Source organism: Coregonus lavaretus (genome assembly GCF_964263955.1).
Source record: "Coregonus lavaretus genome assembly, contig: HAP1_SCAFFOLD_2135, whole genome shotgun sequence".
In the NCBI taxonomy this organism is placed as follows: domain Eukaryota; kingdom Metazoa; phylum Chordata; class Actinopteri; order Salmoniformes; family Salmonidae; genus Coregonus; species Coregonus lavaretus.
This window is the reverse complement of record NW_028166478.1, coordinates 20,044-40,207: the sequence shown is the minus strand read 5'-3', so window position 1 is coordinate 40,207 and position 20,164 is coordinate 20,044. Positions and strand designations below refer to the sequence as shown.

Sequence of the window (20,164 nt, the reverse complement as noted above, 5' to 3'; positions counted from 1 at the left end):
GTAGGTATGGTGTTCTTTGGATGCAACTCAGCATTCTTTGTCCTCCAAACACGATGAGTTGAGTTTTTACCAAAAAGTTCTATTTTGGTTTCATCTGACCATATGACATTCTCCCAATCCTCTTCTGGATCATCCAAATGCACTCTAGCAAACTTCAGACGGGCCTGGACATGTACTGGCTTAAGCAGGGGGACACGTCTGGCACTGCAGGATTTGAGTCCCTGGCGGCGTAGTGTGTTACTGATGGTAGGCTTTGTTACTTTGGTCCCAGCTCTCTGCAGGTCATTCACTAGGTCCCCCTGTGTGGTTCTGGGATTTTTGCTCACCGTTCTTGTGATAATTTTGACCCCACGGGGTGAGATCTTGCGTGGAGCCCCAGATCGAGGGAGATTGTCAGTGGTCTTGTATGTCTTCCATTTCCTAATAATTGCTCCCACAGTTGATTTCTTCAAACCAAGCTGCTTACCTATTGCAGATTCAGTCTTCCCAGCCTGGTGCAGGTCTACAATTTTGTTTCTGGTGTCCTTTGACAGCTCTTTGGTCTTGGCCATAGTGGAGTTTGGAGTGTGACTGTTTGAGGTTGTGGACAGGTGTCTTTTATACTGATAACAAGTTCAAACAGGTGCCATTAATACAGGTAACGAGTGGAGGACAGAGGAGCCTCTTAAAGAAGAAGTTACAGGTCTGTGAGAGCCAGAAATGTTGCTTGTTTGTAGGTGACCAAATACTTATTTTCCACCATAATTTGCAAATAAATTCATAAAAAATCCTACAATGTGATTTTCTGGATTTAGTCTGTCATAGTTGACGTGTACCTATGATGAAAATTACAGGCCTCTCTCATCTTTTTAAGTGGGAGAACTTGCACAATTGGTGGCTGACTAAATACTTTTTTTCCCCACTGCTCACAATTTAAAATTAGTCTTGAATGATTCATGCCAAGATATACCAGAGATAAGGGACTGTTGGTATAGCAACCATACAACTCAAACGCCGGTTCACCAGTACGAACGAAATCGCAAACCACTTTTTTTTTTTTTGAGCCCTCAAGAACTGTTGTCGCTAAATATGGTAATCTGTTTGCATCTGCCAGTTTGTTGGCTCGCCAGTATCCAGACGACCTGTCCCCAGAGCTTCCTATACAGTTAATCTCTTTATGTAACGTGTTGAGTCGGGTAATTAAGGAGAATGAGAGGCTCAATTAAAGACGTTGCAGAACTGCTTATTTAAAGCATCACTCCTTTTCGCCCAGTTTCCCTGATGTTGCTACGGCAGTCACTCTTAACCATCCTTGTAAAGTTGTCGCTTTTTAACCATGCCTGTAAATTGTCGCTATTACTACCTGAGAAGTATTAGGCTCTCGGTCTGAGTCAGCTCCACTCGTTCCACTGGTGCTGTCATAGCCTTGACCACGGCATTTGTTAACCGGTATCCCACTTACTTTCAATTCTTTCTTTTTCAAGGCCTGAGGCACTTTCATCAGGACGATTCTTGATTCATAAACCTTTTTAATTTCCATATGTACTAGGAAGCTAAGTGTTTGTTTCTTAGCTCCTAGTACACATGGAAATTAAAATGGTTTATTAATGACTTTTTTGGAGGGTTACTGTCAAAGATTGCCGTCGATGACAGGCACATGGCCCCCCATAGTTTGTGCGTTAGCTGGGTGTCCTTTGGGTGGTGGAACATTCTTGAAACACACTCAAACCGGTGCGCCTGCCACCCACTACCATACCCCATTCAAAGGCACTTAAATATTTTTTCTTTTCCATTCACCCTCTGAATGGCACACATACACAATCCATGTCTCAATTGTCTCAAGGCTTAAAAATCCATCTTTAACCTGTCTCCTCCCCTTCATCTACACTGATTGAAGTGGATTTAACAAGTGACATCAATAAGGGATCATAGCTTTCACCTGGATTCACCTGGTCAGTCTATGTCATGGAAAAAGCAGGTGTTCCTAAAGTTTTTGTACACTCAGTGTATTTCCAGTCCATGTTATTATCCGCTCATGCAGTGTTTGACCTGTCTGAGATGACCACCCTATTCAAACCTTGAATAAGCTTTGGGGATGAGTAAACATGTAATGTATAGAAGGAGTTAGAGGCAGGAGAGGAGGAGGAGGAGTGAGGTAGAGGCAGGAGAGGAGAGGAGGGAGAGGAGGGAGGGTGGTAAAGGCAGAGGAGGAGGAGTGAGGTAGAGGCAGGAGAGGAGAGGAGGGAGAGGAGAGGGGGTGGTAAAGGCAGAGGAGGAGGAGTGAGGTAGAGGCAGGAGAGGAGAGGAGGGAGAGGAGAGGGGGTGGTAAAGGCAGAGGAGGAGGAGTGAGGTAGAGGCGGAGTGAGGTAGAGGCAGGAGAGGAGAGGAGGTAGAGGCAGGGGAGGAGGAGTGAGGTAGAGAGGAGGAGGGGTGGGGGAGTGAGGTAGAGGCTGGGGAGGAGGAGTGAGGTAGAGAGGAGGAGGGGAGGTAGAGGCAGGGGAGGAGGAGTGAGGTAGAGAGGAGGAGGGGAGGTAGAGGCAGGGGAGGAGGAGTGAGGTAGAGAGGAGGAGGGGAGGTAGAGGCAGGGGAGGAGGAGTGAGGTAGAGAGGAGGAGGGGAGGTAGAGGCAGGGGAGGAGGAGTGAGGTAGAGAGGAGGAGGGGTGGGGGAGTGAGGTAGAGGCAGGGGAGGAGGGAGAGGAGGAGGCACCAGTGTAAATAACCATTAGGAGGAGCATCTGGAGAACACGGTATAATCAGATTTACATCATAGTCATTTAGCAGACGCTCTTATCCAGAGTGATTTACAGTGCATATATTTTCGTACTGGTCCCCCATGAGAATCAAACCCACAACCCTTGTGTTCAAAGCGCCATGCTCTACCAACTGAGCCACACGGCTATAAACACATCCAGACAGACAAAGTGCGTCCCAAATGGCCCACACTATAGGGAATAGGATGCCATTTGGGACGTAAACACAGAAATGTACCATTAGCCGACTGTCCTCTGTTGGTCTTTAATCTGTTCCTAGACCAGTCATTTCTCTGTTGGTTTTAAAAAGGCCAGATCTGATTGAACAGTTTCAGCATCCCTTTTCTAGTAGTTTGTTGTACTTGCCCAACACCCTTATATTCACTGTAGTGGTACTTACAAGTCGCCCCACTTTCTCAGCCAATCACGGTTGAGCTATTCCTGCATCTCACTGCCCTCCTCTCTTCCTAGTCAGAGTGAATGAGAAGGTGTCCAACTGATGAGAGTGTCCTTACGTTTTCCTACAGCTTGACTTCTTGCTTGTGCGTTCAAATACCAGTGAGTATAAGTTATACCAATGTCGTTATATTCAAGGTCTGAGTGTAAACTGCCCTAAGTACCGATTGTTTCACCCTTTATCCGTTGAGGTATGTTCGTTTTCTACCTGTACTGGTCTATTTCAGCCACCGTTGTGGGACTGTGGTAGTCTACATGTACTGGTCTATTTCAGCCACTGTTGTGGGACTGTGGTAGTCTACATGTACTGGTCTATTTCAGCCACCGTTGTGGGACTGTGGTAGTCTACATGTACTGGTCTATTTCAGCCACCGTTGTGGGACTGTGGTAGTCTACATGTACTGGTCTATTTCAGCCACCGTTGTGGGACTGTGGTAGTCTACATGTACTGGTCTATTTCAGCCACCGTTGTGGGACTGTGGTAGTCTACATGTACTGGTCTATTTCAGCCACCGTTGTGGGACTGTGGTAGTCTATATGTACCGGTCTATTTCAGCCACCTTTGTGGGACTGTGGTAGTCCACATGTCTGCGGCCGCAGTGCCTACTACTACGATTTAGAAGTCGACGTCGGCAACCTTCCGTCCCTGCTCTGGATCAAGTGGGTCTTCTCCATCTGTCGGAGGCCTGCACCAGGCGCTGGGAGCAACGGGCTCAAGTTATCCTGCCTCTCGCCCGTCCATATAGGGTCCTCCGAATTCTAGGACGGCAGGTAGCCTAGCGGTCACTACACTAGGACGGCAGGTAGCCTAGCGGTCACTACACTAGGACGGCAGGTAGCCTAGCGGTCACTACACTAGGACGGCAGGTAGCCTAGCAGTCACTGCACTAGGACGGCAGGTAGCCTAGCGGTCACTACACTAGGACGGCAGGTAGCCTAGCGGTCACTACACTAGGACGGCAGGTAGCCTAGCGGTCACTACACTAGGACGGCAGGTAGCCTAGCGGTCACTACACTAGGACGGCAGGTAGCCTAGCGGTCACTGCACTAGGACGGCAGGTAGCCTAGCGGTCACTACACTAGGACGGCAGGTAGCCTAGCGGTCACTACACTAGGACGGCAGGTAGCCTAGCGGTCACTACACTAGGACGGCAGGTAGCCTAGCGGTCACTACACTAGGACGGCAGGTAGCCTAGCGGTCACTGCACTAGGACGGCAGGTAGCCTAGCGGTCACTACACTAGGACGGCAGGTAGCCTAGCGGTCACTGCACTAGGACGGCAGGTAGCCTAGCGGTTAAGAACTTTGGGCCAGTAACTGAAAGGTCGCTGGTTCAGATCCCTGAGCCGGCAAGGTATACAAATCTTGAGCAAGGCAGTTAACCCCCAACAACAACTGCTCCCCTGGCGCCGATGACGTGGATGCTGATTAAGGCAGCACCCCCCCCCCCCACCTCTGATTCAGAGGGGTTGGGTTAAATGCGGAAAACACATTTCCGTTGAATGCATTCAGTTGTGCAACTGACTAGGTACAGTGGGGAAAAATAGTATTTAGTCAACCACCAATTGTGCAAGTTCTCCCACTTCAAAAGATGAGAGAGGCCTGTAATTTTCATCATAGGTACACGTCAACTATGACAGACAAAATGAGAAAAAAATATCCAGAAAATCACATTGTAGGATTTTTAATGAATTTATTTGCAAATTATGGTGGAAAATAAGTATTTGGTCACCTACAAACAAGGAAGATTTCTGTCTCTCACAGACCTGTAACTTCTTCTTTAAGAGGCTCCTCTGTCCTCCACTCGTTACCTGTATTAATGGCACCTGTTTGAACTAGTTATCAGTATAAAAGACACCTGTGAATGACCTGCAGAGAGCTGGGACCAAAGTAACAAAGCCTACCAACAGTAACACACTACGCCGCCAGGGACTCAAATCCTGCAGTGTCAGACGTGTCCCCCTGCTTAAGCCAGTACATGTCCAGGCCCATCTGAAGTTTGCTAGAGTGCATTTGGATGATCCAGAAGAGGATTGGGAGAATGTCATATGGTCAGATGAAACCAAAATATAACTTTTTGGTAAAAACTCAACTCGTCGTGTTTGGAGGACAAAGAATGCTGAGTTGCATCCAAAGAACACCATACCTACTGTGAAGCATGGGGGTGGAAACATCATGCTTTGGGGCTGTTTTTCTGCAAAGGGACCAGGACGACTGATCCGTGTAAAGGAAAGAATGAATGGGGCCATGTATCGTGACATTTTGTGTGAAAACCTCCTTCCATCAGCAAGGGCATTGAAGATGAAACGTGGCTGGGTCTTTCAGCATGACAATGATCCCAAACACACCGCCCGGGCAACGAAGGAGTGGCTTCGTAAGAAGTATTTCAAGGTCCTGGAGTGGCCTAGCCAGTCTCCAGATCTCAACCCCATAGAAAATCTTTGGAGGGAGTTGAAAGTCCGTGTTGCCCAGCGACAGCCCCAAAACATCTCTGCTCTAGTGGAGATCTGCATGGATGAATGGGCCAAAATACCAGCAACAGTGTGTGAAAACCTTGTGAAGACTTACAGAAAACGTTTGACCTGTGTCATTGCCAACAAAGGGTATATAACAAAGTATTGAGAAACTTTTGTTATTGACCAAATACTTATTTTCCACCATAATTTGCAAATAAATTCATTAAAAATCCTACAATGTGATTTTCTGTATTTTTTTTCCTCAATTTGTCTGTCATAGTTGATGTGTACCTATAATGAAAATTACAGGCCTCTCTCATCTTTTTAAGTGGGAGAACTTGCACAATTGGTGGCTGACTAAATACTTTTTTTCCCCCACTGTATCCCCTTTCCCCAGATAGATATATAGATTGTGATGAGGTGGTGTTGAAGGAGTCAGGCACAGGAGGGTAAATCACAGAATAACAGGCTTTAATCCGCAAAAATATAGGGTTATGCAGAAATGCGTCAAACACACTCCAGGGCACAAAACAGGAACACTGGAAAATACAAGGCATACGGGAAAATACTCCCGTAGAACTAAATACAAGAGCTTCACTAACCTTCACAATAAACAATCACCCACAAGGACAAGGGGGCAGAGGGAACACTTATACACTGAAATTAGGGGATTAGAACCAGATGTGTGTGATAACGAGACAAGGCAATTGTGATGATGATTGGGGCGGCAGTGGTTAGTACTCTGGTGACGACGAACGCCGAAGCCTGCCCAAACAAGGAGGGGAGGCAGCCTCGGCCGAAGTCGTGACATAGATACAGTAGATAGATAGGAAGGATTGGTAGATGGATAGATATTGAGGGGACTCACCATAGCAGTGTTGGCTGGTTTAGAAATGATTCTGTTTCCGGCAGTCATGGTCGCTTGAGGAGTCTGTCCTTTACCTAAAGAAAGAACACCATCACACTGGTGAGATCATCATCTTTATTAACGTCATCACCATCATCAGTAGGCAGGGCGACAGGTAGCCTAGCAATTAGAGCTTTGGGCCAGTAACCAAAAGGTCACTGGTTCGAATACCCGAGTCGACAAGGTGAAAAATCTGTTGATTTGACCTTGAGCAAGGCTCAAGGCACGTAATCTCCAAGGGTGCCAAACTACTACTAATACTCCAACCATTTACTGTAGCATGAATACTCCAACCATTTACTATAGCAGGAATACTCCAACCATTTACTATAGCAGGAATACTCCAACCATTTACTATAGCAGGAATACTCCAACCATTTACTATAGCAGAATACTCCAACCATTTACTATAGCAGGAATACTCCAACCATTTACTATAGCAGAATACTCCAACCATTTACTGTAGCAGGAATACTCCAACCATTTACTATAGCAGGAATACTCCAACCATTTACTATATAGTAATATGCCATTTAGCAGACGCTTTTATCCAAAGCGATTTACAGTCATGTGCGCATACGTTTTTACATATGGGTGGTCCCGGGGATCGAACCCACTACCCTGGCGTTACAAGCGCCGTGCTCTACCAATTGAGCTACAGAGGACCACTACTATAGCAGGAATACTCCAACCATTTACTGTAGCAGGAATACGAGCATTGTATTAACATTGTATATTGGCCCAGTTGACCAGTCATCCCCCTGGCCCTGTTGACCAGTCATCCCCCTGGCCCAGTTGACCAGTCATCCCCCTGGCCCAGTTGACCAGTCATCCCCCTGGCCCAGTTGACCAGTCATCCCCCTGGCCCAGTTGACCAGTCATCCCCCTGGCCCTGTTGACCAGTCATCACCATGGCCCAGTTGACCAGTCATCCCCCTGGCCCAGTTGACCAGTCATCCCCCTGGCCCTGTTGACCAGTCATCCCCCTGGCCCAGTTGACCAGTCATCCCCTTGGCCCAGTTGACCAGTCATCTCCCTGGCATATATTCAGGCCAACTTAATGACTGTGTGTGGGTTGTTTTAGGAAAAAGTAGTGGTTTAGGGAAACTGACTTTAGGGTCCAGTCAGGTAGAATACAGTACTTCCCTGGCCTGAATATATGTCCTGCAGTCATTCTAACATTGTAGGTCATACCAGTGGTTGATCCTTGACTGTACGCTTAGTGTTACACTATGTACATCCTGTACACAGATCCAGGTACTGCCCCTGGGCATAGGTCTCTGTGTGTTCCACTGGGCACAGGAGTCAGTTCAACATCTAGTTTTGATTTACATTTGGTTGATTGTCAACTAATGTGAATTCAACGTGAAATCAACAAATCACCATGCCATTGGATTTAGGTTAAAAGTTAGGTGAAAAATAGACTACATTCCCTGACGTTGATGACTTAAAAAAAAAAAAATCAAATCAGTTTTCCACGCTGATGTGTGTGTGATGTTATTTACAGTGTGTTACAGTGTGTGACGTTAGTTACAGTGTGTGATGCTAGTTACAGTGTGTTGACCAGGGCCCATACGGTATGTGTCCAATATGGCTCTGGTCAAAAGTAGTGCACTATATAGGGAATAGGGTGCTATTTGGGATTCACACTGTTTTTGGGATGTTACTTAGTTGTGCTGGATAAAGTAGGGATGCATTGAGCACAACAAGTCAATAGAAGTAGTTTAGTGGTAGAGTAGTGGTGGAGTAGAGTAGTGGTAGTGTAGTATAGTGGTAACATAGTGGGAGAGTAGTGGTAGAGTAGTGGTAGAGTAGTGGTAGAGTAGAGTAGTGGTAGAGTAGTGGTAGAGTAGTGATGTGGTAGAGTATTGGGGAGTAGAGTAGTGGTAGTGTAGTATAGTGGTAACATAGTGGGAGAGTAGTGGTAGAGTAGTGGTAGAGTAGTGGTAGAGTAGAGTAGTGGTAGAGTAGTGGTAGAGTAGTGGTAGAGTATTGGTAGTGTAGTGGTAGAGTAGTGTAGTGGTAAATACTGGTAAATAGTGGTAGAGTAGTGGTAGAGTAGTGTAGTGGTAAATACTGGTAAATAGTGGTAGAGTAGTAGTAGTTGTAGAGTAGTGGTAGAGTAGAGTAATGGTAGAGTAGTGGTAGAGTATTGGTAGAGTAGTGGTAGAGTAGTGGTAGAGTAGAGTAGTGGTAGAGTATTGGTAGAGTAGTGGTAGAGTAGTGGTAGAGTAGAGTAGTGGTAGAGTAGTGGTAGAGTAGTGGTAGAGTAGAGTAGTGGTAGAGTAGTGGTAGAGTAGTGGTAGAGTAGAGTAGTGGTAGAGTAGTGGTAGAGTATTGGTAGTGTAGTGGTAGAGTAGTGTAGTGGTAAATACTGGTAAATAGTGGTAGAGTAGTGGTAGAGTAGTGTAGTGGTAAATACTGGTAAATAGTGGTAGAGTAGTAGTAGAGTAGTGTAGTGGTAGAGCAGATTAGTGGTAGAGTAGAGTATAGTAGTGGTAATGTAGTGGTAGAGTATTGGTAGTGTAGTGGTAGAGTAGTGGTAGTGTAGTGGTAACGTAGTGGTAGAGTAGTGGTAGAGTAGTGTAGTGGTAGAGTAGTGTAGTGGTAAATACTGGTAAATAGTGGTAGAGTAGTGGTAGAGTAGTGGTAGAGTAGTGGTAGAGGAGTGGTAGAGTATTAGTAGTGTAGTGTAGTGGTAGAGTAATGGTAGAGTAGTGCAGTGGTAGAGTAGTGGCAGAGTATTAGTAGTGTGGTGTAGTGGTAGAGTAGTGATAGAGTAGTGGTAGAGTAGTGGTGTAGTTGTTGAGTAGTGGTAGAGTAGTGGCAGAGTATTAGTAGTGTATTGTAGTGGTAACGTAGTGGTAGAGTAGTGTAGTGGTAAATACTGGTAAAAAGGTGTAGAGTAGTGGTAGAGTAGTAGTAGAGTAGTGTAGTGGTAGAGTAGTGGTAGAGTAGTGGTAGAGTAGTGTAGTGGTAGAGTAGTGATAGAGTAGTAGTAGAGTAGTGTAGTGGTAGAGTAGTGGTAGAGTAGTGGTAGAGTAGTGGTAGAGTAGTGTAGTGGTAGAGTAGTGGTAGAGTAGTAGTAGAGTAGTGTAGTGGTAGAGTAGTGGTAGAGTAGTGTAATGATAGAGTAGTCGTAGTGTAGTGGTAGAGTAGTGTAGTGGTAGTGTAGTGGAAGAGTAGTTGTAGTGTAGTGGTATTGTTGTGTTAGTGGTAGAGTAGTATAGTGGTAGAGTAGTGGTAGAGTAGAGTAGTGGTAGTGGTAGTGATAGAGTAGAGTAGTGGTAGAGTAGTAGTTGAGTAGAGTAGTGTTAATGTAGAGTAGTGGTAGATTAGGGTAGTGGTAGAGTAGTGGTAGAGTAGTATAGTGGTAGTGGTAGTGTAGTGGTAGAGGAGTGGTAGAGTAGTGGTAGAGTAGTGTAGTGGTAACATAGTGGTAGAGTAGTGTAGTAGTACATACTGGTAAATAGTGGTAGAGTAGTAGTGGAGTAGTGTAGTGGTAGAGTAGTGATAGAGCAGAGTAGTGGTAGAGTAGTGGTAGAGTAGTGGTAGAGTAGTGTAGTGGTAGAGTAGAGTAGTGGTAGAGTATTAGTAGTGTAGTGGTAGAGTAGTGGTAGAGTAGTGTAGTGGTAAATACTGGTAAATAGAGGTAGAGTAGTGGTAGAGTAGTGTAGTGGTAAATACTGGTAAATAGAGGTAGAGTAGTGGTAGAGTAGTGGTAGAGTAGAGTAGTGGTAGAGTATTAGTAGTGTAATGGTAGAGTAGTGGTAGAGTAGTGTAGTGGTAAATACTGGTAAATAGAGGTAGAGTAGTGGTAGAGTAGTGTAGTGGTAAATACTGGTAAATAGTGGTAGAGTAGTGTAGTGGTAGAGTAGTGGTAGAGTAGTGTAGTAGTAGAGTAGTGGTAGAGTAGTGTAATGGTAGAGTAGTGTAGTGGTAGAGTAGTGGTAGAGTAGTGTAATGGTAGAGTAGTGTAGTGGTAGAGTAGTGGTAGAGCAGATTAGTGGTAGAGTAGAGTATAGTAGTGGTAATGTAGTGGTAGAGTATTGGTAGTGTAGTGGTAGAGTAGTGGTAGAGTAGTGGTAGTGTAGTGGTAACGTAGTGGTAGAGTAGTGGTAGAGTAGTGTAGTGGTAGAGTAGTGGTAGAGTAGTGGTAGAGTATTAGTAGTGTAGTGTAGTGGTAATGTAGTGGTAGAGTAGTGGTAGAGTAGTGCAGTGGTAGAGTAGTGGTGTAGTGGTAGAGTAGTGGCAGAGTATTAGTAGTGTGGTGTAGTGGTAGAGTAGTGATAGAGTAGTGGTAGAGTAGTGGTGTAGTTGTAGAGTAGTGGTAGAGTAGTGGCAGAGTATTAGTAGTGTATTGTAGTGGTAACGTAGTGGTAGAGTAGTGTAGTGGTAAATACTGGTAAATAGATGTAGAGTAGTGGTAGAGTAGTAGTAGAGTAGTGTAGTGGTAGAGTAGTAGTAGAGTAGTGTAGTGGTAGAGTAGTGGTAGAGTAGTGGTAGAGTAGTGTAGTGGTAGAGTAGTGGTAAAGTAGTGTAATGATAGAGTAGTCGTAGTGTAGTGGTAGAGTAGTGTAGTGGTAGTGTAGTGGAAGAGTAGTTGTAGTGTAGTGGTAGTGTAGTTGTAGAGTAGTGGTATTGTTGTGTTAGTGGTAGAGTAGTATAGTGGTAGAGTAGAGTAGTGGTAGAGTAGTGGTATTGTAGTGTTAGTGGTAGAGTAGTATAGTGGTAGAGTAGTGGTAGAGTAGAGTAGTGGTAGTGGTAGTGATAGAGTAGAGTAGTGGTAGAGTAGTGGTTGAGTAGAGTAGTGTTAATGTAGAGTAGTGGTAGATTAGGGTAGTGGTAGAGTAGTGGTAGAGTAGTATAGTGGTAGTGGTAGTGTAGTGGTAGAGGAGTGGTAGAGTAGTGGTAGAGTAGTGTAGTGGTAGAGTAGTGGTAGAGTAGTGTAGTGATGTAGTGGTAGAGTAGTGGTAGAGTATTAGTAGTGTAGTGTAGTGGTAACATAGTGATAGAGTAGTGTAGTAGTAAATACTGGTAAATAGTGGTAGAGTAGTAGTGGAGTAGTGTAGTGGTAGAGTAGTGGTATAGTAGTGTAATGATAGAGTAATCGTAGTGTAGTGGTAGAGTAGTAGTAGAGTAGTGTAGTGGTAGAGTAGTGATAGAGCAGAGTAGTGGTAGAGTAGTGGTAGAGTAGTGGTAGAGTAGTGGTAGAGTAGTGTAGTGGTAGAGTAGAGTAGTGGTAGAGTATTAGTAGTGGTAGAGTAGTGGTAGTGTAGTGGTAGAGTAGTGTAGTGGTAGAGTAGTGTAGTGGTAGAGTAGTGGTAGTGTAGTGGTAGAGTAGTGTAGTGGTAGAGTAGTGGTAGAGTAGTGTAATGGTAGAGTAGTGTAGTGGTAGAGTAGTGGTAGAGTAGTGTAGTGGTAAATACTGGTAAATAGAGGTAGAGTAGTGGTAGAGTAGTGGTAGAGTAGTGTAGTGGTAGAGTAGAGTAGTGGTAGAGTATTAGTAGTGTAGTGGTAGAGTAGTGTAGTGGTAGAGTAGTGGTAGAGTAGTGTAGTGGTAAATACTGGTAAATAGAGGTAGAGTAGTGGTAGAGTAGTGTAGTGGTAGAGTAGTGGTAGAGTAGTGTAATGGTAGAGTAGTGGTAGAGTAGTGTAGTGGTAGTGTAGTGGAAGTGTAGTTGTAGTGTAGTAGTAGTGGTTGATTAGTGGTAGAGTATTGGTAGTGGTTGTGGTATAGTAGTGGTAGAGTAGTGGTATAGTAGGGTAGTGATAGAGTAGTCGTAGTGTAGTGGTAGTGTAGTGGTAGAGTAGAGTGGTGGTAGATTAGTGGTAGAATAGTGGTAGAGTTGTGTAGTGGTAGTGGTAGAGTAGAGTAGTGTAGTGTGGTGGTAGAGTAGTGTAGTGGTAGAGTAGAGGTAGAGTAGTGGTAGAGTAGTGTTAGAGTAGTGATAGAGTAGAGTAGTGGTAGAGTAGTGGTAGAGTAGTTGTAGTGTAGTGATAGAGTAGTGTAGTGGTAGATTAGTGGTAGAGTAGTGGTAGAGTAGTGTTAGAGTAGTGATAGAGTAGAGTAGTGGTAGAGTAGTGTAGTAGTAGAGTAGTGGTAGAGTAGTGATAGATCAGAGTAGTGGTAGAGTAGTGGTAGAGTAGTGTAGTAGTAGAGTAGTGGTAGAGTAGTGTTAGAGTAGAGTAGTGGTAGAGTAGTGGTAGAGTAGTGGTAGAGTAGTGGTAGAGTAGTGGTAGAGTTGTGTAGTGGTAGAGTAGTGGTAGAGTAGTGATAGAGCAGAGTAGTGGTAGAGTAGTGGTAGAGTAGTGGTAGAGTAGTGTAGTGGTAGAGTAGAGTAGTGGTAGAGTAGTGGTAAATACTGGTAAATAGAGGTAGAGTAGTGGTAGAGTAGTGTAGTGGTAGAGTAGTGGTAGAGTAGTGTAGTGGTAAATACTGGTAAATAGAGGTAGAGTAGTGGTAGAGTAGAGTAGTGGTAGAGTAGTGGTAAATACTGGTAAATAGAGGTAGAGTAGTGGTAGAGTAGTGTAGAGGTAGAGTAGTGGTAGAGTAGTGTAATGGTAGAGTAGTGTAGTGGTAGAGTAGTGTAGTGGTAGAGTAGTGGTAGAGTAGTGTAGTGGTAGTGTAGTGGAAGTGTAGTTGTAGTGTAGTAGTAGTGGTTGATTAGTGGTAGAGTATTGGTAGTGGTTTTGGTATAGTAGTGGTAGAGTAGTGGTAGAGTAGTGAAGTGGCATTGGTAGGGTAGTGGTAGAGTGGAGTAGTGGAGTGGTAGAATAATGGTAGGTGGTAGATGGTGGTAGAGTAGTGGAGTGGTAGAGTAGTGGTAGAGTAGTTGTAGGGTAGTGGTAGAGTAGTGTAGTGGTAGAGTAGTGGTAGAGTAATGGTAGAGTAGTGTAGGGTAGTGTAGTGGAAGTGGTAGTGGTGGAGTAGTGGTATAGTAGAGTAGTGGTAGAGTAGTGTAGTGGTAGAGTAGATTGGTGGTATAGTAGTGGTAGAGTAGTGGTAGAGTAGAGTAGTGGTAACATATTGGTAGAGTAGTTGTAGAGTAGTAGTAGAGTAGTGGTAAGGTACTGTGGTGGTAGAGTAGTATAGTGGTGGAGTAGTGGTAGGGTACTTTGGTGGTAGAGTAGTGTAGTGGTCGAGTAGTGTAGTGGTAGAGTAGTGTAGTGGTAGAATAGTGTAATGATAGAGTAGTCGTAGTGTAGTGGTAGAGTAGAGTAGTGGTAGAGTAGTGTAGTGGTAAATACTGGTAAATAGATGTAGAGTAGTGGTAGAGTAGAGTAGTAGTAGAGTAGTGTAGTGGTAGAGTAGTGGTAGAGTAGTGTAGTGGTAGAGTAGTGTAGTGGTAGAGGAGTGGTAGAGTAGTGTAATGATAGAGTAGTCGAGGTGTAGTGGTAGAGTAGTGTAGTGGTAGTGTAGTGGAAGAGTAGTTGTAGTGTAGTGGTAGTGTAGTGGTAGAGTAGTGGTATTGTAGTGTTAGTGGTAGAGTAGTATAGTGGTAGCGTAGAGTAGTGGTAGAGTAGTGGTTGAGTAGAGTAGTGTTAATGTAGAGTAGTGGTAGATTAGGGTAGTGGTAGAGTAGTGGTAGAGTAGTATAGTGGTAGTGGTAGTGTAGTGGTAGAGGAGTGGTAGAGTAGTGGTAGAGTAGTGGCAGAGTATTAGTAGTGTATTGTAGTGGTAACGTAGTGGTAGAGTAGTGTAGTGGTAAATACTGGTAAATAGATGTAGAGTAGTGGTAGAGTAGTAGTAGAGTAGTGTAGTGGTAGAGTAGTCGTAGAGTAGTGTAATGATAGAGTAGTCGAGGTGTAGTGGTAGAGTAGTGTAGTGGTAGTGTAGTGGAAGAGTAGTTGTAGTGTAGTGGTAGTGTAGTGTAGTGGTAGAGTAGTGGTAGAGTAGTGTAGTGGTAGAGTAGTGGTAGATTAGTGTAGTGGTAGATTAGTGGTAGAGTATTAGTAGTGTAGTGTAGTAGTAACATAGTGGTAGAGTAGTGTAGTAGTAAATACTGGTAAATAGTGGTAGAGTAGTAGTGGAGTAGTGTAGTGGTAGAGTAGTGGTATAGTAGTGTAGTGATAGAGTAGTCGTAGTGTAGTGGTAGTGTAGTGGAAGAGTAGTGGTAGTGTAGTGTAGTGGTAGAGTAGAGTGATGGTAGATTAGTGGTAGAGTAGTGGTAGAGTTGTGTAGTGGTAGTGGTAGAGTAGAGTAGTGTAGTGTGGTGGTAGAGTAGTGTAGTGGTAGAGTAGTGGTAGAGTAGTTGTAGTGTAGTGATAGAGTAGTGTAGTGGTAGAGTAGTGGTAGAGTAGTGTTAGAGTAGTGATAGAGTAGAGTAGTGGTAGAGTCGTGTAGTAGTAGAGTAGTGGTAGAGTAGTGATAGATCAGAGTAGTGGTAGAGTAGTGGTAGAGTAGTGGTAGAGTAGTGGTAGAGTAGTGTAGTGGTAGAGTATTAGTTGTGTAGTGGTAGAGTAGTGTAGTGGTAGAGTAGTGGTAGAGTAGTGTAGTGGTAAATACTGGTAAATAGAGGTAGAGTAGTGGTAGAGTAGTGTAGTGGTAGAGTAGTGGTAGAGTAGTGATAGATCAGAGTAGTGGTAGAGTAGTGGTAGAGTAGTGGTAGAGTAGTGTAGTGGTAGAGTAGAGTAGTGGTAGAGTATTAGTAGTGTAGTGGTAGAGTAGTGTAGTGGTAGAGTAGTGTAGTGGTAAATACTGGTAAATAGAGGTAGAGTAGTGGTAGAGTAGTGTAGTAGTAGAGTAGTGGTAGAGTAGTGGTAGAATAGAGTAGTGGTAGGGTAGTGATAGAGCAGAGTAGTGGTAGAGTAGTGGTAGAGTAGTGGTAGAGTAGTGATAGAGCAGAGTAGTGGTAGAGTAGTGGTAGAGTAGTGGTAGAGTAGTGTAGTGGTAGAGTAGAGTAGTGGTAGAGTATTAGTAGTGTAGTGGTAGAGTAGTGGTAGAGTAGTGTAGTGGTAAATACTGGTAAATAGAGGTAGAGTAGTGGTAGAGTAGTGTAGTGGTAAATACTGGTAAATAGTGGTAGAGTAGTGTAGTGGTAGAGTAGTGGTAGAGTAGTGTAATGGTAGAGTAGTGGTAGGGTAGTGTAGTTGTAGGGTAGTGTAGTGGTAGGGTAGAGTAGTGGTAGGGTAGTGTAGTGGTAGGGTAGAGTAGTGGTAGGGTAGAGTAGTGGTAGAATAGAGTAGTGGTAGGGTAGAGTAGTGGTAGGGTAGTGTAGTGGTAGGGTAGTGTAGTGGTAGGGTAGTGTAGTGGTAGGGTAGAGTAGTGGTAGGGTAGTGTAGTGGTAGGGTAGTGTAGTGGTAGGGTAGAGTAGTGGTAGGGTAGTGTAGTGGTAGGGTAGAGTAGTGGTAGGGTAGAGTAGTGGTAGGGTAGAGTAGTGGTAGGGTAGTGTAGTGGTAGGGTAGTGTAGTGGTAGGGTAGTGTAGTGGTAGGGTAGTGTAGTGGTAGGGTAGAGTAGTGGTAGAATAGAGTAGTGGTAGGGTAGAGTAGTGGTAGAGTAGTGTAGTGGTAGAATAGAGTAGTGGTAGGGTAGAGTAGTGGTAGGGTAGTGTAGTGGTAGGGTAGTGTAGTGGTAGGGTAGTGTAGTGGTAGGGTAGAGTAGTGGTAGGGTAGTGTAGTGTAGTGGTAGGGTAGTGTAGTGGTAGGGTAGAGTAGTGGTAGGGTAGTGTAGTGGTAGGGTAGTGTAGTGGTAGGGTAGAGTAGTGGTAGGGTAGTGTAGTGGTAGGGTAGTGTGGTGGTAGGGTACTGTAGTGGTAGGGTAGAGTAGTGGTAGGGTAGTGTAGTGGTAGGGTAGTGTAGTGGTAGGGTAGAGTAGTGGTAGGGTAGTGTAGTGGTTGGGTAGAGTAGTGGTAGGGTAGAGTAGTGGTAGGGTAGAGTAGTGGTAGGGTAGTGTAGTGGTAGGGTAGTGTAGTGTAGTGGTAGGGTAGTGTAGTGGTAGGGTAGTGTAGTGGTAGGGTAGAGTAGTGGTAGAATAGAGTAGTGGTAGGGTAGAGTAGTGGTAGAGTAGTGTAGTGGTAGAATAGAGTAGTGGTAGGGTAGAGTAGTGGTAGGGTAGTGTAGTGGTAGGGTAGTGTAGTGGTAGGGTAGTGTAGTGGTAGGGTAGTGTAGCTGTAGGGTAGAGTAGTGGTAGGGTAGTGTAGTGGTAGGGTAGAGTAGTGGTAGGGTAGGGTAGTGGTAGGGAAGTGTAGTGGTAGGGTAGAGTAGTGGTAGAGTATAGTAGTGGTAGGGTAGTGTAGTGGTAGGGTAGAGTAGTGGTAGGGTAGAGTAGTGGTAGGGTAGAGTAGTGGTAGGGTAGAGTAGTGGTAGGGTAGAGTAGTGGTAGGGTAGTGTAGTGGTAGGGTAGTGTAGTGGTAGGGTAGAGTAGTGGTAGGGTAGAGTAGTGGTAGAGTATAGTAGTGGTAGGGTAGTGTAGTGGTAGGGTAGAGTAGTGGTAGGGTAGTGTAGTGGTAGGGTAGAGTAGTGGTAGGGTAGAGTAGTGGTAGGGTAGAGTAGTGGTAGGGTAGAGTAGTGGTAGGGTAGAGTAGTGGTAGGGTAGTGTAGTGGTAGAGTATAGTAGTGGTAGGGTAGTGTAGTGGTAGGGTAGAGTAGTGGTAGGGTAGAGTAGTGGTAGGGTAGAGTAGTGGTAGGGTAGTGTAGTGGTAGGGTAGTGTAGTGGTAGGGTAGAGTAGTGGTAGGGTAGTGTAGTGGTAGGGTAGAGTAGTGGTAGGGTAGTGTAGTGGTAGGGTAGAGTAGTGGTAGGGTAGTGTAGTGGTAGGGTAGTGTAGTGGTAGGGTAGAGTAGTGGTAGGGTAGCGTAGTGGTAGGGTAGAGTAGTGGTAGGGTAGTGTAGTGGTAGGGTAGAGTAGTGGTAGGGTAGAGTAGTGGTAGGGTAGAGTAGTGGTAGGGTAGTGTAGTGGTAGGGTAGTGTAGTGGTAGGGTAGTGTAGTGGTAGGGTAGAGTAGTGGTAGGGTAGTGTAGTGGTAGGGTAGAGTAGTGGTAGGGTATTGTAGTGGTAGGGTAGTGTAGTGGTAGGGTAGAGTAGTGGTAGGGTAGAGTAGTGGTAGGGTAGTGTAGTGGTAGGGTAGAGTAGTGGTAGGGTAGTGTAGTGGTAGGGTAGTGTAGTGGGAGGGTAGTGTAGTGGTAGGGTAGAGTAGTGGTAGGGTAGAGTAGTGGTAGGGTAGAGTAGTGGTAGGGTTGTGTAGTGGTAGGGTAGTGTAGTGGTAGGGTAGAGTAGTGGTAGGGTAGAGTAGTGGTAGGGTAGAGTAGTGGTAGGGTAGTGTAGTGGTAGGGTAGAGTAGTGGTGTAGGGTAGTGTAGTGGTAGGGTAGTGTAGAATAGGGTAGAGTAGTGGTATTGTAGTGTAGTGGTAGGGTAGTGTAGTGGTAGGGTAGAGTAGTGGTAGGGTATAGTAGTGGTAGGGTAGAGTAGTGGTAGGGTAGAGTAGTGGTAGGGTAGAGTAGTGGTATTGTAGTGTAGTGGTAGGGTAGTGTAGTGGTAGGGTAGTGTAGTGGTAGGGTAGAGTAGTGGTAGGGTATAGTAGTGGTAGGGTAGAGTAGTGGTAGGGTAGAGTAGTGGTAGGGTAGAGTAGTGGTATTGTAGTGTAGTGGTAGGGTAGTGTAGTGGTAGGGTAGAGTAGTGGTAGGGTAGAGTAGTGGTAGGGTAGAGTAGTGGTAGTGTAGTGGTAGGGTAGAGTAGTGGTAGGGTAGAGTAGTGGTAGGGTAGAGTAGTGGTAGGGTAGTGTAGTGGTAGGGTAGAGTAGTGGTAGGGTAGTGTAGTGGTAGGGTAGAGTAGAGTAGTGGTAGGGTAGTGTAGTGGTAGGGTAGAGTAGTGGTAGGGTAGTGTAGTGGTAGGGTAGAGTAGTGGTAGGGTAGTGTAGTGGTAGGGTAGAGTAGTGGTAGGGTAGAGTAGTGGTAGGGTAGTGTAGTGGTAGGGTAGTGTAGTGGTAGGGTAGTGTAGTGGTAGGGTAGAGTAGTGGTAGGGTAGAGTAGTGGTAGGGTAGTGTAGTGGTAGGGTAGTGTAGTGGTAGGGTAGAGAAGTGGTAGTGTATAGTAGTGGTAGGGTAGTGTAGTGGTAGGGTAGTGTAGTGGTAGGGTAGTGTAGTGGTAGGGTAGAGTAGTGGTAGGGTAGTGTAGTGGTAGGGTAGTGTAGTGGTAGGGTAGTGTAGTGGTAGGGTAGAGAAGTGGTAGTGTATAGTAGTGGTAGGGTAGAGTAGTGGTAGTGTAGTGTAGTGGTAGGGTAGTGTAGTGGTAGGGTAGAGTAGTGGTAGGGTAGTGTAGTGGTAGGGTAGTGTAGTGGTGGGGTAGAGTAGTGGTAGGGTAGAGTAGTGGTAGGGTAGTGTAGTGGTAGGGTAGTGTAGTGGTGGGGTAGAGTAGTGTCCTATTGATGGAAGAAGAGTTAGAGAAAGAATCATAGCAAAGACACAGGAGGGAGGCCACAGTGGAAAAATCTGTTTATTTGACTAGTTCTTCTATATTATTATACCATACAGAGGGAGATAGAGAGAGATTCACTACTACAGCAGGCCAGACCACTGGCTGACTGGCTCACAGTCTGGACTGGACGGGTTGAAGGAAGAACGGGGTGAATGTGTGGGTGAGAGAGAGACAGAGTGAGTGATGATCCTAATCATAACTATATCAAATGACACCTCAGCTTAACAAAAATACAGCATTAGTACGTTTGTTGTTGTTAGTTTGGGTTGAAAAGCACAGCGGTTTTGTTTCAAGGTCGTTGTTGATTATTCCCAGTACAGCAGCTTTAGACAGAGAAGCAGTTGTTTCACCACGGAAGAAAAAGACATCCTTTACACATCTCAGAAGCTCTGTATGGCAGTGTGGTTGGCTCTGAAAACGGTGTCTGCGTCCTATTCCTTACATAGTCCACTACTTTTCACCAAAGCCCTATGGGTGTTTTATATAGGGAGCCATGTGGGAAGCAGACTGTGTGACAAACAACAGTCAGTCAAGACCTGGTCCTTAGTCAGTCAAGGCCTGGTCCTTACTCAGTCAAACTTACTCAGTCAAACTCCCGTCTGGACTACTGCAACTCGCTGTTGGCTGGGCTCCCTGCCTGTGCCATTAAACCCCTACAACTCATCCAGAATGCTGCAGCCCGTCTGGTGTTCAACCTTCCCAAGTTCTCTTACGTCACCCCCCTCCTCCGCACACTCCACTGGCTTCCAGTTGAAGCTCACATCCGTTACAAGACCATGGTGCTTGCCTACGGAGCTGTGAGGGGAACGGCACCTCCGTACCTTCAGGCTCTGATCAGTCCCTACACCCAAACGAGGACATTGCGTTCATCCACCTCTGGCCTGCTGGCCCCCCTACCTCTGCGGAAGCACAGTTCCCGCTCAGCCCAGTCAAAACTGTTCGCTGCTCTGGCACCCCCAATGGTGGAACAAGCTCCCTCACGACGCCAGGACAGCGGAGTCACTCACCACCTTCCGGAGACATTTGAAACCCTACCTCTTTAAGGAATACCTGGGATAGGATAAAGTAATGCTTCTACCCCCACCCCCCCCTTTACTCCAAATCCCCCCCCCCCCCCAAAAAAAAAAAAAACATTGTAAAGTGGTTATCCCACTGGCTATAAGGTGAATGCACCTATTTGTAAGTCGCTCTGGATAAGAGCGTCT

The 20,164-nt window shown here is 45.4% G+C and overlaps 1 protein-coding gene across 1 annotated transcript in view; it reads right to left on the bottom strand.

Annotated features, from left to right (window-relative positions):
- Nucleotides 1-6,508: 6,508 nt before the first annotated feature.
- LOC311114666 (paralemmin-1-like) overlaps nt 6,509-20,164 on the bottom strand; it is a gene marked incomplete at its 3' end in the record, with an annotated part of 33,693 nt that continues 20,037 nt past the window's right edge. Inside the window, exon 3 of the mRNA XM_084189906.1 lies at nt 6,509-6,582. Coding sequence (XP_084046032.1) covers nt 6,509-6,582 — 74 coding nt within the window. The remainder of the gene's footprint in view (nt 6,583-20,164) is intronic.